The sequence below is a fragment of the Cucumis sativus genome, chromosome 6, assembly GCF_000004075.3.
Source record: "Cucumis sativus cultivar 9930 chromosome 6, Cucumber_9930_V3, whole genome shotgun sequence".
Lineage (NCBI taxonomy): Eukaryota > Viridiplantae > Streptophyta > Magnoliopsida > Cucurbitales > Cucurbitaceae > Cucumis > Cucumis sativus.
The window spans coordinates 8,960,061-8,976,318 of NC_026660.2; the positions used below are offsets into that span (position 1 = coordinate 8,960,061).

General features: G+C 32.9%; 2 protein-coding genes across 4 annotated transcripts; both read right to left on the reverse strand.

Moving 5' to 3' along the window:
* Positions 1–2,713: 2,713 nt before the first annotated feature.
* Positions 2,714–11,070, reverse strand: LOC101208312 (meiosis-specific protein ASY3). Of its 3 annotated transcripts, none has more exons than XM_011658644.2 (11): positions 10,868–11,070; positions 10,141–10,230; positions 8,086–9,621; positions 7,846–7,972; positions 6,697–6,819; positions 6,480–6,543; positions 6,217–6,366; positions 6,082–6,140; positions 5,342–5,476; positions 3,644–3,735; positions 2,714–3,041 (listed from the first exon to the last, which is right to left on the reverse strand). In XM_011658644.2, the coding sequence occupies exons 2-11, from the start codon at positions 10,180–10,182 to the stop codon at positions 2,985–2,987; spliced, it is 2,385 nt and encodes a 794-aa protein (XP_011656946.1). In that variant the 5' UTR covers positions 10,183–10,230; positions 10,868–11,070; the 3' UTR covers positions 2,714–2,984. The 3 variants fall into 3 exon arrangements, with proteins under 3 accessions (XP_011656946.1, XP_031742376.1, XP_031742377.1); XM_031886516.1 differs by lacking the exon at positions 10,868–11,070 and adding an exon at positions 10,749–10,838; XM_031886517.1 differs by lacking the exon at positions 10,868–11,070 and adding an exon at positions 10,344–10,614.
* Positions 11,071–13,969: 2,899 nt separating this feature from the next.
* On the reverse strand, positions 13,970–15,729 carry LOC116404724. Its single transcript, XM_031888047.1, has 2 exons — positions 15,109–15,729; positions 13,970–14,324 (listed from the first exon to the last, which is right to left on the reverse strand). The coding sequence occupies exons 1-2, from the start codon at positions 15,355–15,357 to the stop codon at positions 14,241–14,243; spliced, it is 333 nt and encodes a 110-aa protein (XP_031743907.1). The 5' UTR covers positions 15,358–15,729; the 3' UTR covers positions 13,970–14,240.
* Between the last annotated feature and the right edge of the window lie 529 nt (positions 15,730–16,258).

The window sequence follows — 16,258 nt, forward strand, 5'->3', positions numbered from 1 at the left end:
ACTGAGTCTCGGGCATATTTTTTTTTACCTTTATGGGTAAAAAACTTTAATATCACTCAAAATGAGATCACCCAGTAGTTAGGTGTGAGTTTCCGAGACCTTTGACACCGTTCTAAATTGGGTCCTTTCTTTGTAGGCTATAACATTGGTCCTTTTTTCAACGTTTTGGGACGAAAATAAAAATCGACTCTCGAGCATATTTTTTCGGCTTTTATGGACAAAAAAGTTTAATATCACTCAAAATGAGACCATTTTTTCAACGTTTTGGGACGAAAATAAAAATCGACTCTTGAGCATATTTTTTCGGCTTTTATAGACAAAAAAAATTAATATCACTCAAAATGAACCACCTAGTGGTTAGATGTGAGTTTCTGAGACCTTTGGCATCGTTCTAAATTAGGTCATTTCTTTGTAGGCTATAGCATTGGTAACTTTTTCAACGTTTTGGGATGAAAATAAAAATAGACTTTCGGGCATATTTTTTCGACTTTTATGGGTAAAAACTTTAATATCACACAAAATGAGACTACCCAGTAGTTAGATGTGAGTTTTTGAGACCGTTGACATCATTCTAAATTGGGTCCTTTCTTCGTAGGCTATAACATATGAAGAAAGGACCCAATTTAGAACAATGTTAAAGGTCTCGTAAACTCACATCTAACTACTGGGTGAAATTGTACAATTTTTTGTTTGAAAGAAAAAAAACGTCTTGACATGCAAAACGTGTCAAGAATAAATAAATTCTTGACATTTAAAAACTGTCAAACAAAACACCCTCTTATTCTTGACACTGGATTACTTGATACGTAAATCAATTGCATATATTTGACGCTTAAAAACTGTCAAATAAACTTTTCTTATTCTTTACACTGGATTACTTGTCACATTGAAAAACGTGAAATAAATAAATATTTGACAGGTAAAAAGCGTTAAGTATTGCCAGTTTTGTAGTAATGTGTGTCGGCAGAAAAGATTAGCCTTTACCCTTTTTTAGAATTTCTTCTCCTTCACCTCTTCTCTAGTCAAACTGTAAGTGAGAGCGTAGAGAAAGATTAGAGAGGGAAATCGTCATCTTGTTCCCCTTAACTTGTAAAAGGGCCAAGGAATGGTTTTTTGTGATTTTTTTAGGTATATACTATTGCATATATTCAATAATATATACACATTTTTTTCATGTTTTGTGATTTTTTCTTATTCCACTTATATACCACTATATATATATACAGATTATGTATCTTATCAGTATTTTTTTTAGTTCTTACATATATACTACTGCATAATACATATATTTTATGTGATTTGTTACATATATACTATTTCATATATTCAATAATACATAAATGATGTTATCTTCAATATACTTAATATATCATAATGTATTTCGAATACGAAATATAAATACTTACCTTAATTTTTTTGCAATTTTTTCTAAAGATCACTGTACTAGTCAGCCACCAATGTTCTTATTCTTCACCGTTTATACTTTCATTAATCTTCTATTATTCAACGTCTTTTATAAAGAAAATGGAATCAACATTCAATGTATTCGAAGAATTGAACTTTTACCTTTTTTATAAAAAAAAAATTTCTAAATCGTAACCCACATCCTTGATTGCTCTCTTTGTTGGTCCACCTTCTATAAACAAATTAATATAAAAACATTTCATTTATAAAATATACACCATACTATTCAATATATACTATACTTATGTGGGATATATGAAAAACAATGCAAAATGAAAGAAAGAATGGATGAAGTGAGAGATTAGAAAGTGAAAGAGAGATCTAGGGAAGATTTTTTGAACAAAATAACCAAACTAAAAATAATTAAAGAAAAATTTTATTATAATATTACCATAATAGAATTATTCAATTACCATATTTATATAAAATATCTAATAAATACAAATATTAATTATAGTCTACTTTCATTTTTCATTTTTCTGTTTTTTAATATATTATTAATAATAAATATGGATAAATTAATCATTTAGGTCTTATATTTGTGTAAAATATTAGTCAATTTGTGACATTTATGAAAAAGTTTAAAAATTTAGGTCAATCTTGTAATATAGTATACAATTTTAGGCTATATGAGTTAAAGATCCGATAGTCAAAAGTGGGTTTGCCGACATCCAACATGTGCTACCGTCATTGTCCGGTTAGAGTTGGTCGTCTCTACTTTTAAGTTAGAAGCTATTGTGGTATGGCTTTCAAATACCAAGTTGCATTCACTATTCATAATGTTTCATTCATGGATTTCTGTTTTCTAGACTAAACAGATTCTAAGTTCTATTTTACATATTAGCTTATGGTTCATTTAGGGGTTCTTAGAACAAACTACGCTAGAAAAGAAAGTGGGGTTTAAGTGGGGTTTGTACATCTCCCTCTAATCTTTTTCTCACATAAAAGTCTCCTGAAAAACTATAATTAGGCAATTAGATGTGATACATGCGTAGCTACTAATGGGTCATCTATTTTTTGAGAATCCGAGAGCCTTAAATACAAATGTTTAGCATCTTTAAATAACTATATTCTACAGAAAAAATAATTATAAGGATGTTCAATGAACAAGCGAGATAATCCAACTACTCATCCCATCCCATGAGAAACTTATATTCCCACAAAATAAAGCGCCCCTTTAATATTTTCCATTCAATAGTTATAGAACCATGGGTGAATTAGAGTAGTAAACAAGAATCAAAATAACTAGTTTCGTAGAATAATGTAGGGGTGCATTGATGCGTGTTAAGAATTAAGAATGCAGATGGTGTTAACAAGGATTGTAAACAAAATACAATTTTAGGACATTTAGGAAATTAGGTTAAGTGGAGAGGTAGAACAAATAAAACGTAAATAAAAAGCTAAATCGGTAACTGAAAAAGATGAGGAATAGTATAAGGGGGGTGGGAAATGGCTGTGTAGGCCGTACACAAACTCACTAACTGAACTGTGCAAAGTAGAGTAGGTCAGTTTAAACATTCCTATTTCAAGCACATTGCTATTACTTGTTTCAGCTGCACTATCTTTCCTCTTCCCGACTGCAATAAAATTGAAGGTAATGCAGGTATATGAACTTCTCCATGCATAATGACTAAAACAAATGTGTCATTCAACAAATACCATCATAATAAAACATGAGTTAAAATCTGAAACCAAAAAAGATGGGCTGTACCCAAAAATCCAAACCCCCATATCAGCAACAATTCTTAACTATACGCATGAAATATTATTAAGCTCCCACTATGTGATCACCTAACGTATCTTACACACTCAACATGCAGAAAATTATAAAAATCAAGTTAAATTTTTAAGTATGATCTGTACACACTTTACACACGTGATCTTAATCTTTAAGTAGATCAATAGTTATGTATATTTGGATTTCAATATCTTGAAACTATTAACCTTTTAAAATTTTCATGATGGCAGGCGCAAAACACCCTAAACAACATGAACCCATTTTGTTTAATTTAAAAGTATTTTCCTTAATCATACTTTCGAATTCGTTCTAAATAGCCTTCTAACATAATGTGAACAAGCAACGCATATCCAATCACCATATTACTACGTGTCAATGATTTCCCACCCCAGAATGAAGCCAGAAATTTTCTTCAGGGCAAAATTGAAAATGAAAACATACCTTGTGAATTGCTTCAATTCTCTTTTGTGCATCCTTGAGTTGCAAGTCAACTTCTTCTTCCACTTGCATGAGATTATTACGATGTGATGCTTCTATGAATTTAAAATACTGTTAGAAATGTGCCCAGAACCTTCAAATTTATCTAATTTTATATATAATATTGATCCGCAGGACGATAAATATTTTGTTTCCATCTGAAAAACAATGGTCCACATAATTTCTAATAGAATACTTTACTTTCACCACATTGAGCCTCCATTCCAATACATAGATATTGAATTAAATATGCCAATGACCAAGAATAACTGATCCAATCAAAGTGCTGCACATTGAAGCCGCAAAAGAAAAGAACCTTCTGATAAGCTCTATTCACGTAACTATTCTAGAGTTTTGTATTGCATATTTTTTATTTATCCTTACATCCTCGTGGAATCCAATCGCAAACATTTAAATTTTATATTGATTGTAATGAAAATTTAAAGAAATCAAGACTACAATAAAATCTCAAGTATTTCAAATACAATACCCTTTTCTAAATCAACTAAAATCCAACTATAGAATTTGTTGCCCTGTATTTTCTCACTCTAATTATTAATTACTAAATTTTAACCCATCGGCAATAAACTCAACATTTAAAAAAATTGAAAATATAGCAAAACTAGACTTTTATGATCTATCAATGATAGACCAATATTTACAATATGGTCTATTGGTGATAGACTTCTATTATTGATGCTATATTTACAATTTTTTTAAAAGTTGTTATATACTTAATTATTTTACGTCTAATGACTACATTTGCAACTATCCCTAAAATCTAATTAGCTGGTCCATCGTCCATGGTCCATGGTCCAACCTATCACAATCCAATAGTCCACCAAGATGAAGCAGTGGAGCTTTAATGCTTTCCTTCCCAAATAACTTCTGTGTAATCCAAAAAACAAAATTCCGAATGGGATAATTCCTTGATGAAGACCGGAAATGGAAGTAATTGGAACTCCTTCAACTTCAATGTGACCATCCATAATTTGAAACTAGATTTATCTAATACAATAATTCCTTAAGACTTTTCCATGATCCTAACACATCCTGAGGTCAGGCGAATATAATTTAGTCCCCAGCCTTCAGAATTTCAATGTCAAACAATGGACATCATAACCCAAAAAGGAGAGAGAGAGCTCCCAGAGTGAAAAAAAATATATAATTATCACTGTACGATTCCTCATTGAGGAGACGTGATGACCCCCAACTTTAATCCTTCCAAAAGCAAGTATCCCTCCCATCACCCACTAAACAATCGACGACTTGTGAAAAGAAAAAGGGACCTCAAAGATTTCTTCTCAAAGATTTTCTTTGATCCCATTCATGATCCGTTCAACAGAGCGTGGTCTACACGTGCTCACAATGACCTTATATCAAAACATGCGAGGAAACTGCTACAACTATTTAACTAGCAAGGCCTCATTTCACCCTTAAGTTGTCTATATTTAAGACTCCAAGATCCACTGGCATCATCACCACCTCCTACCTCACGAAATGAGAGTTTTTCCCTCACCTCTTTTTCAGGACCCCAAAAACCAAGAAAGTGTCAGAGCCCTAAATCATAGACAGTGAATAGAGGCAGAAACAAATAGGTTAAGCATATGCAATGAAGTTTCATATAATTGCAAAAATCTAAAGCAACACAACAGATCATACTTTTCTTTTCCATAATTCCCTTGAACTCTATCTGTTGTGCTTCCAATTCTTGTAGTGCATTCCTACAATCCTGGAGATGCTGATTCACTTCTTCCTTGAACTTTTTATTAATACGCTTCAATTGTTGTTGTTGTTCTGTGAACATATAGATAGAAAGTGGTTGATCTACCAAAAAAATATAAAAATTACAAAACTTTTGATGCTCAAGCATAACGTAAAGATGGAAACCATGGAAAAGATAGCAAAATTACTCTACACAACAAGATGTGAAATTGATCTCTAAAAGATTTTTAAACATCATAATGCACAGCCACTAAATGTAACAGAGCTTATAGAAAAATTTAGGTCAAACATGCTGAAGATACAGATGTCTCATTTCAATTACCATCTTAATGTTTGGAGAGTTAGAGAGAGAAACAAAACACTTGATGCCATTAATTTGTGTAGCTGGTAGGTTCATTTGTGAGCAAGAGGAGTTCAAGATTTATAAATTTAGATTTTGAAGTCAAAGCTCGAGTTTATGTTTGCGTTGGTTACCCGAGCAGGGTGGAAACCAACAAATCTCACAAGTAATATTTAGTCCAAGTGATGAGCATTCGCCCCAATAAATATCAAGTCCTGAACAAGATCCATTCAGAAAAAGCTTGCAAACACAGTTAAATAGAACTATTTCATAAATCTAATTCTACCGAGAAAGACATTGACATGTGAATTAAAAACCCATCATATGATTATGCTACCTTCAAATTTTTTTTCTAGATCTTTTCGTCTTGATTTACCAAAGTTCAACAGCTTTACCCTGAAATACAGTCACAAATCATTGAAGAAATTGTTATCTTGTAAAGAACAACCAGAAATATAAACTGATAACTTACATGTCCATTTGAACTTGAGACTGTACATTCTGCAACTGCAAATTAATACTCTCGGCAACTGACAATAGCACCTCCGAAGACTTTTCAATTGATATTGACGATATTTTACTTTTCAGGTTCTCAAGTTCTGAGAGAAACAGTTTTGCCACCCTAAATAGAAATAGAGGAGAACATTTATAGGATTTCACTTGATACATTTCGTGTTCTGATTCTTAGAAGAAGAAGAAGAAAAAAAAAAAAAAAACTACGAGCGGTGAAATTACCTTGCAAGCCCATCCTCTTCATTTGGGACTACAGTTTCATCAGGCCAACTACGTTCTCCAGGCTCTGCCAATTCAGACAGTTTAATTGATTGTTAGTTTTTTTGTGCGCTTGTGTCTACATTTCTAGACAAAGATCTTTAAGCATAAATATGCAAACACAGTGATGAAATAATTAAACATGATTGATAACCAAAAATCACGTATATCAAGAACATACCACTGAAATCAAATTCATGGTTTTCTACATTACGGGCCCTCTTTGCTGGATGAAACATAGACTTGAATTTCTTTATGGCACCGATTTTTGGAGATGGGGTATCTTTTTGACTTGAATCAACATCTATACATGAAAATTTATATGAATGAAAACAAAATGGAGATAAAATGTAAAAAAACAAGCATCATTTCCTGAATATGCTAAGTTTTTGCACATAAAGAAGAATGATTGGAACACAAGCTGAACCTATTAACTAGACAGAATGTTGTTTTAATATTACACGTTGATGTTCAGATAAGTTTGTTGATATGGATCCTATCAAGGATGCGAGATATATCCATAGTGACCTTTGAGAACTGACACGTGGGTGCATACAAGTCAGGTCTCGTAAGAAGTTAATAAAAACAGAATATTTGTTACTTGAGCAAAAGCTTGCTAAGTTAACTACACATATAAATCTCTCTTTTTTTTCCCTCCCTCTTTTCAGTTAGAAACTGAGCTTTTTAATTACACGTTAATATCAGAAGAGTCCAAGGTTCTAAAGTTCATGCTTTCTTTCTGCCATGCGTGATCCTTGTATCTTTGAATGGTGGTTTTTGTGATCCCTTAAGTTGAAGAAAGAATAGCTGCTGGTTTCAAAGTAGACGTAGGCAATCTGTCAAATTTTATTTGAACCTCTGATTTCAAAGAAAATGTTAGATGCCTTAACCATAAAGTTATGCTCATGTTGGTTGTACTGTTCTGATTTAGAATATTGTAAAATACCTAATTAGCCTTTACATCAAATGGAGAAAATAAACTTGGAGTTTCAAATCTCTTATTACTCCCATTTTGTCTTTCATTGACTCAGAAGAACCAAACAATTTAAGTTCTTATATATAGCTGTGGAACTTGGAAACCTTCCACACTTACAGGTTTGTTACTTCAACTTGGAACCAAACACAACTTATGAAATTACCTGTATCTGTATGAGCAAAGCTAATTCCAATTTCAGAATAGGAAAATCCATGAAACCAAAGCATCAGTAAGTAATATTTATCAAGCAGGATATAATGTAGTGCATATGAATTTCAATATAAAACCAAGTAACAATGACATTAAAGGTAAGCTGTATAGTAATTTCAAAGTATAACTAAGAAATAGAAAAACCTTCTGCAGAGCTTTCACAGCTGGCATCCTCAGATGATGAATCAGACAACACATAATCTGCTACTCCTTTGGTTAAATCAACTGATGCTTTCTTGAGTGGAGATTGCTCAATCTCTTTATCATCTTTCTGAAGGCCAATAAGGAAGGAAAAAATATAGACATGACAATGAGGCTCAAAGATTATTTCAAACAAGAGACTTGCAAGAAGATGATAGTTGATAATAAACATAAACCGCTAACCAGGAATACTGAAAACTGTGGTTTTACATCTGATCTGTCACAATCTTCTTCTGAAGTCCGCAGCTTCCTGAAGCTACAAATATTTCTTGTAGAAAGCATTTCCTCTGCCGAGCCAGGACTTGAAGATTCACAAACTACTTTATCTGCTTTTGGAGTTGAACTAGGTGAACTGCAGACAGGCGTTTTCATTCTAAATGTTGGACTTTCTGTATGACTCTGCAGGTGTACACCCTTATTCAGCAGTGCACTGTCAATGCCTCCTTGTTGACCATGACCTCGTGGGCTATTAATCTGTAGTGATACCTTCTTGTCCATCTGTGGAAATTGATTGAATCCCTTCCGTTTGTCTAATTCAACAATTACATGGTTAACCGGGGAGCTATGAAAACCCTGAATTTCTCTAAAAGAAGAAAGCTTTTCTTGAGGCGTCAGTTCTTCAATCCCAGTCGGTTTAGGAAAAGTTCCTATCTTCTCTTCCTTCCTAGGAAAGAAAATTTTTCGTGGCTGAAGTTTGGAACTCTTTTCACCTCTCTTCTTTCTTGTACACTTTGACGAAGCCCCATTGGTAGCAACATGAATGCCTTCAGACACTCCTTCAAAGACAAAAACATTTCCCTCTTGATGTTTCCCTTTCTTGCCCAAAGGGGTCTTAGATTTTCGGGACTGCATAAAAATGTGAGATCTTTTCCGTGCTATGGAACGAACTATTGGCCTCTTCAAAGTGTGGCCGGAATTTTCAGAATCAGTTTCGATTGTATCTGAATTATGTTTGAATCTGACAACTCTATCCTGCTTCTGCACAACGATTTCTTTAGTTATTAAATGATTGACATTTTGCTCATGGTTTTCACATTCAGATTGTTGTTCATTAGGTACAGAAACAGTTCCAAGTATCTCCCATAGCTTCATTTTCAAAGTTTCAGTTCTATTTTCTGATTTATTTGAATGATCCTCAATCACCTTTTTATCAGACCGGACCTCTGCCATCGTTGCAAATGCAAACTCATGCGACTTCTCATTGGTTGTATCCCTCACTCCTTCCATTTGACAGTTGGCCTCATCAAAGTTCTTCTCCTTGCTTTTTCCAGACTTGAACATTGAGCTTTGGTTTGCAACCGAAATAACAGAACATGTAGCTGGAGGCTCCTTTAGTCCATGACCCTTGTTCTGCCTCCCACAAGTCATCGGAGAATCGAACACTTGTTTTGCTCCACTTGGAGTCTCCATATGGGCTGCATTTCGTTTAAGGGATTGAGTAGAAACCCATGGTGAACTCAATTTTTGAGTAGCATCTGATGATTTTGATTTAACATCAGTACCCAAGGTTCTTGTGTCTTTCTCCTTGCAGTTCCCTTGCACGGATTTTTCTAAACAGGAAAAAACAACCTCTGCATTTGGCACCACGGATATTTGTTCTTTTTTGCCTCTTGATCTCCCATTGGCTGGTGACTCTACCATAACACCAATTGAGATCTTTCTTGATTGGCTTGAAGGATGAAAATTGCTACCAAAACTCCGACAATCGCTTAGTTGATCCTGCAGTGTATGTATGACAGCAGGAGGAGATGAGATTGCAATCAGTCCCAGTAATTTCCTTATAAGTCTTAATATCTTTATATTTATCGTCTTCCACAATCCCTAAGTGAACTCAAAATTGATGAACTTAAAAGTTGCCAAAAACTAAAACCATAAGCAATGATGTTTAGGATCAAATAACTATTTGATCAGCATTTACCACAAAAGTATTATGGATACCTACTGCTTTGCTTACAAGATTCCACGAGTAAAACCTAATATTTTCTGACGACAGAAATAATTGAGTTTCCTTTAATCAATGACCAAAAAATTTCCGATGGGCAAAAAAGAAAAGAAAAGAAAAGAATTCTCTGAAATAACAAGACAGCGCAATCTTAATTTTAGAATCGATACCCAGTAAACGAATAGAAAATAACAAGTCGGTAACATGAATGAGCGAAATTTTGTAATCTAAAAGGAATATGAAACCTGCCGCAGAAGAATTGAATACAGAATACAACTAAGGATTTCACCGCTTACATCTCGTAAATTCGGCTGCCTACCAAACTTCGCTTCAGTCATTTATTTCTTCTGGGACAAAGCCAAACAGACACCAATTGCTGATACAATCTGTAAAATGTCAGCGAGAATGAATTTTAGACAAAAGAAATAAACATCAAATATAAGATATAAATGCCTCCATTAGGATTTCAAGGAGTGATATATAGTTCGAGATTCACAACCTTCCAACGTCGTAAGATTTATTGGTTTTCCAAAAAAACAGCCACATCCACCAGTTCTAATTATTGGTTTCACAAGAGAAAATGGTGCCAAACTCGTTTTCAAGCGGAATAAGGTGGAGGAAGATGGTGCAAACAGTGGTTATGTGGGGGGAACAGAACGGCTTACTATCAACAGCACAACAATTTTCGACCAAGAACGTTGCAGCTATGATCAACATCTTAAATCGAAATAGCTCTCAAGGAATTTACTAAAAACAAAAAATAAAAGCACTGCAAACCAACATGTACATTGACGAATATATTAAGATCACACTTCATGGTGCACGCAACATGGAGATTGTGAATTCTAAAATCAAGTAAAGTAAAATGATAAGTGGAAATCTGAAATAGTGCTTTGAACTTAACAGCTTATGTGATAGGTCGATCATCGGAACTTGTAGCCTAAGAATCGAAATAAAAAAGACGTAATAAAATGGTGAAGGTCAGAAGAAGAAGAGGACTCCGAAGAATAGCAAATTGCTTACAGCTTGATCGATGCTGATTAGCTGAATTGTGGAAGTGGTTGAGGTATCATGAGAAGAAATGAGGATGAAGAATCAGAGCATTGCGTGGGAAGAGGCGGAGAGATTAGAGTGATGCGAAGAAAATGATGAAGGGCGGGAAAGGTGAGCAGGACGCGCGAGTTTGGACGATGGTATCTGGGTTTTCCTGTGGGTGGTTGGGTTGGAACCGGGTCTCCAATCGTTTATATATGTAGTTAAAATAATGGACAGTAGATTGGAATAATTGTAAGAAAATGAGCCATCAAATTGGTATGTATTACAAATATCATTATAACAGTTGCCAATTATGTCCATTATCAATCAAATGTTATTGCATGTGATGTGTTATTTTCATGTGTCATGTGTTTTTGAAGATAAATTAGAAAAATAAACTACAACACAATTGGTATGGTCATTAGCATGTTTGAATTGGATTGTAGCTTCAATTGTATTGAGTCCCATGGAAATTAGGTTGAAAATGAGAAAGGGGAGAAGATCACAAGAAAACCAAAGAAAGGGCCTGGAGAGAGTTGAATTCATATTTGATTGTATATAATGACATAAAGTTCAATAGTGTTTATACATTTTTGTCTTCTAGTGAGCTTTCCTCGCGTGTTGACGTGGGTCCTTGTCTGGAGATGTTATTTGCTAGGTGAGTTCCCATCGCATTGTCTGTGCGCAAGATGTTCTCAGTGATTTTCTCCTTTCTTCTTGTCCACTTACCTTGCGTTTAAACATGAAAACCATGTAAAATAGGTATGATACTTATGTAAGATGTATTTCTAAACTTATGTATTTATAACATAAGTCACACGCTTTGATCATCTTCTTATGCGTTTTGACCTCATTATTTTAATAAGAGATGTTAAAATAACGAGTATTTATAGACGCTATCACTAACTACTACTGGTCCCACTAGGTGATCTATTAACTTTCAATTAAGAACATAGTAACAATGTCGTTTGTCCAGGAGCACAACTGGGCGAGTGAGACTGCACAAACACTCTTAATCGTGCGTGTGATTCTGTAGGAACACCACTAGTCGTGCGAGTGATCATAGGTACACACTTCTAATCATATTTGTGATACATAGGTACACCCTTAATTGTGCGAGTGATCCGTTGGAACACCCCTAATTGTGCAAGTGATCCCTTATATATAAACATAGTACGTATAACTGGTACTAACCATGCATGTGGTCCGTATGTAGATGCATATTCATGTAAGTGATTTCATTAGAAACACCCCTTATCGTGCGAGTGACTCCATAGATAGAAACACAATACAAGTGAAATATAAAGCTAAAAAATCAAAGATGAGGTTTGAACAAAAAGGAAAAAGAAAGGTTGAAATTTTATTTGAGGCACACAAACCGAGATATTTAAATATATAATAATAATAATAATTATTATTATTATTATGCCAACCAGCTTTGATATGTCAATTGAGAAAATAGATGGATCTAATACAGTGCAAAATGTCATAAAAAGAATATGTTATTAGAGGACAACAATCGTGAAAACAACCAAAAATATAAAACACAAAGAAATTGATGATCTAGTTCACTATAAAATCACCTACATCTGGTGGTTGTGTACCCAATGGAATGAAACTTCACTATATAAAGAGTTTATCAATTACAACGAAAGTACTTATTTGTAAACTCGTCTTTAGTAACACATACATATATATAGCTCCCTTTAATTTTCAGTTTCCACTTAAGTGCCCCTAACAATGAGATCACCTTCACCTTCGTCATAGCTAGGCTCTCCCTAAATACTATATCAAATGAAGAATCCCTCTCGAGATCTACAATAACTATAGAAAATTCAACCTCAACAAGAATGAAAAAATCCTTAATAACAATGTATATGAAAGTTGAGGGCGCTTAGACAATTTCTAAGCTCAAAACACCTTCAGTCTACAAATTTTTCTAATAAAGAGACTAACTCTACAAATGAAAAAGATCATCATATAAATATTCTGTACAAGAAATAAGGAAGGCACATATGCGAATATTTGCAAATTATGCTGGCAGATATGGGAAAGATCTTATATGCAGAATCTACAGCCCGTCACATAACATTATTCTTGAAACAGGAACACAATGTTCTTGATAATGTCTTTGACATATGTTGTACAACATATTGCTCTAGATTTGCCTGAAATAAAGTAAGCTAACCACACTACACTCTTGTTATAAAATCAACCAAATCACACTACAGTAATATGGTTGTAAAAAAATTATTAATAGCACTACTTAAGAAACACCCACTAACCCAAGTATTTCTCAATACTAAATAAACAAAATAAACTCATAACATCCATGTGCAACACGATCACTTATCCTATTTTTTTAAAGTATAGGATTTCATTTCAAAACCAACCAACAATAGAAGAAGTTATAATCTAATCTTATATAAGGAGTGTGATCCCCCTTCGTTTTTATGTGAAATGCTCATCATGCCCCCTTAATATGGTGTCTCTTTTTGGTTCACCATTCTTGATTGAATCTCAATTTCATTTTATTGTACAAAATATATGATAAGCTCTAGTACCATATTTAATAGTATAAGAGAGTCTGAAACTTTTTGGTTTTTTTTTTTGTGAAATTCTCAACGTATACCCAACTATATATATTTAGTTTGAAACTTGAAACTATTTCTATAATTTCTTTTAAGAAAAATGGATAATTACAAATAAAAATATAAACACACATATTATATTGCAATATTTTTTAAAAAAATATGAAAATAGCAAAATTTGGCAAAGCTAAACCTATTAATGATATAAGTTTATCACCGATAAACTATGTTGTAAATATTTGTCTATATTCACTAATAAAGCAAATTAAAAAAGTCATTGATAGATTTTGTTATATTTGTAATTTTTCTAAAATGTTGTTATATACTTAATTATTATATTTAAAATTATTGTCCACTCAACAAAAAAAAATATATATATATATATATACATATTATCATGTATTTCAACAAAAAGATATTCAATGTGAGTGTAACTCAAATATTTCTTAATATAAAGGAAACCTAAAAGTAGAAGGAAAATGTAAACATGATTTTGGAGTATAACGAATGACACAATGGCCATATTGAATATTCTCCCATACTTGATACTTCCATGGCGTTTCTAATACGTAGGTTTTCTCAAGCTACAAAGCATGGATAATATTGTGTACTTAATAAAAGGGTGGTCGCATGCATAAATATAACAATTAAAATTTGGGTTCAAAATTGAGTGGGTCTAAGAATGGTGATGGAAACTCGATCATGGCCTTGAAAGGTTGGGCGGAGGATGGGTTCAGGCGTGACGGCTGGAAACTGGCATTTCTGCTTGCTTAATTCTTGGGTTCGTAAACCAATTGGTTTAGCCTCTCTATTAGTTTCTTCGTTCCTCCAAAGTCGAACACCACATCTTCAATCTACTCCATTAATTACATAACCCAAAAAAAAAAAAAAAAGTCATTTTAGTTAAATTTGTTTCTTAATTTGATTGATAATTCAAATGTTTTGGGAACATAATCAATATTATATATATATATATAGTAACAAATTATGGTGGAAAACCACAATTTTCGTAAATAGAAAACATAACAAAAATTAAAATACAATTCGAAAACTATTTACTTTTTAGGGTTTTAGTTTTTGAAGATTAAAACGATGAAACAAGTCCAATTAAAAATTTATTTGTTTTATTATTTACTTTTTCACTAATATTTTATTTAAAACAAAGCCAATATTTTAAAAACTAAAAAAGAAGGTAGTTTTTGAATAACTACATTTTGTTATTAGAATTCCATTACTGTGTTAAATTAATTCTGGTAGAAGATAAACATAAGTTTAAAAGTAGGAAGCTCAAGCCAAAATCATTACTAAAGAAGAATAAGGCCTATTTGGATATCCATTTGGTTTTTAGAAAATTAATTTGTAAAGGTTGTTTTAAAAATAAATCATTTTTGAAAAAAATTAGAATGTTTGCCATTCAAAATACTTTTTATTGAAGTGTCTTTTAAATAACTTTCACCAACAAAATTTAAGTAAAAGTGAGTTTCTGGTAAGAACATTTTTTTTGGTGGAGTCAATCAAAACTAATCCTTAATTTGGGTTATAATAATATAAAGTGGAGGTGTAAAGTATTTGAAAGAAAATGTAGGTATTATAGAGCATAGTGTTAATAGTATTAAAATTGTTGTTGAATATACATACCTCTGCATGGAGTGAATATAAGATTGTGTTATCAAGAAGAGAATAACTGACATTGATGATCTCAGCTCGTTCCTCGTTAAGGATACGAATAGTGTCATAAAACAAAGAGCGATCCTCCAATCCAGTCGTTAAAACAACCTCCACAGCAGGGCCCATCTCTTTGATTTTCAATTCAGGTACGTTCCTATTATGGGTTATCGGTAATGCCGAGTAAGACGATGAGGATGAGGCAGTGGAGGGCGAAGCCATTTTGGATCTTCTTAAATATCCCTCCTTCTTCTCCTCATCCTGTTTGAGCTTAGTCTCCAATGATTTGATGTAATTTATTGCTGCCTCTATCTGATCTGAAACTGTCCGTGGCAACTGATCCTACAAAAGTTTGAGTGATAAGAAGGACCTATTGTAATAATATATGGAAAAATATAAAAGAAAAGGAAAGAGAGAGAAAAAGAAAAGAACAAACATTTAATTGATGGGATGGGAGAAGGGAACTCAATTTGGAGTAGAGAGATTTCATTTTGGTTCTGCGATTTTTCTCCATGACCTTTCTTTCCATCAGAAAGAATAAAGAATAATTAATAATAATATTTAGATGATTATATGAAAATGGGAAGCGTTTTAAAAAAGAAATGAAAATGAAGGGAAAGATGAAGGAGGCAGCCGGGGAGGTGATATTTATATTTATTGGATCTGGGGGGGATAATATTATTGCTCTTTGATGAAAATAGACACACACATCACGTGGTCGCCTGGTCGGCCGTAATGGTGGAAATTTCTCAATCACCCAGCCGTACATATTAGCCGTTTTAAGGGCAGAAATTTCTTCAAATTATATTATCATTTTTTTAATTCCATCTTATCAAATTTATTCATTATTCAAATATTTACAAAAAAAAAAAAAAAAACATAGGAATTGGAGTATTGGAGTGGTCAAGTCTCGTACCATAATTGGAGTGTAATTTCTTTCAAGATTATATCAAACCTAATTGTAGGACTAAATTTTTCTTTTTTTAGAAAAAAAAAGTATCTTTTTTAGTATCAATTTCTTTTTCATGAATATGTGTTTGGACTTTAAAATTTTAAAGTATATAGTATTTCAATTCTCAAGTTTATAAGAACACATTTATTTGGTCTAACAAATTTTTAAAAT

Excerpts from the sequence above, each read along its gene's own strand:
- LOC101208312 (XM_011658644.2), bottom strand. The coding sequence starts at position 10,182 with ATGACTGAAGCGAAGTTTGGTAGGCAGCCGAATTTACGAGAT. Across the intron at positions 9,622-10,140 it reads GGCAGCCGAATTTACGAGAT|GATCAACTAAGCGATTGTCG; the intron begins GTAAGCGGTGAA and ends CATACACTGCAG. Across the intron at positions 3,736-5,341 it reads GGGAATTATGGAAAAGAAAA|AAGCATCACATCGTAATAAT; the intron begins GTATGATCTGTT and ends TTAAATTCATAG.
- LOC116404724 (XM_031888047.1), bottom strand. The coding sequence starts at position 15,357 with ATGGCTTCGCCCTCCACTGCCTCATCCTCATCGTCTTACTCGGCATTA. Across the intron at positions 14,325-15,108 it reads TATATTCACTCCATGCAGAG|ATTGAAGATGTGGTGTTCGA; the intron begins GTATGTATATTC and ends TTAATGGAGTAG.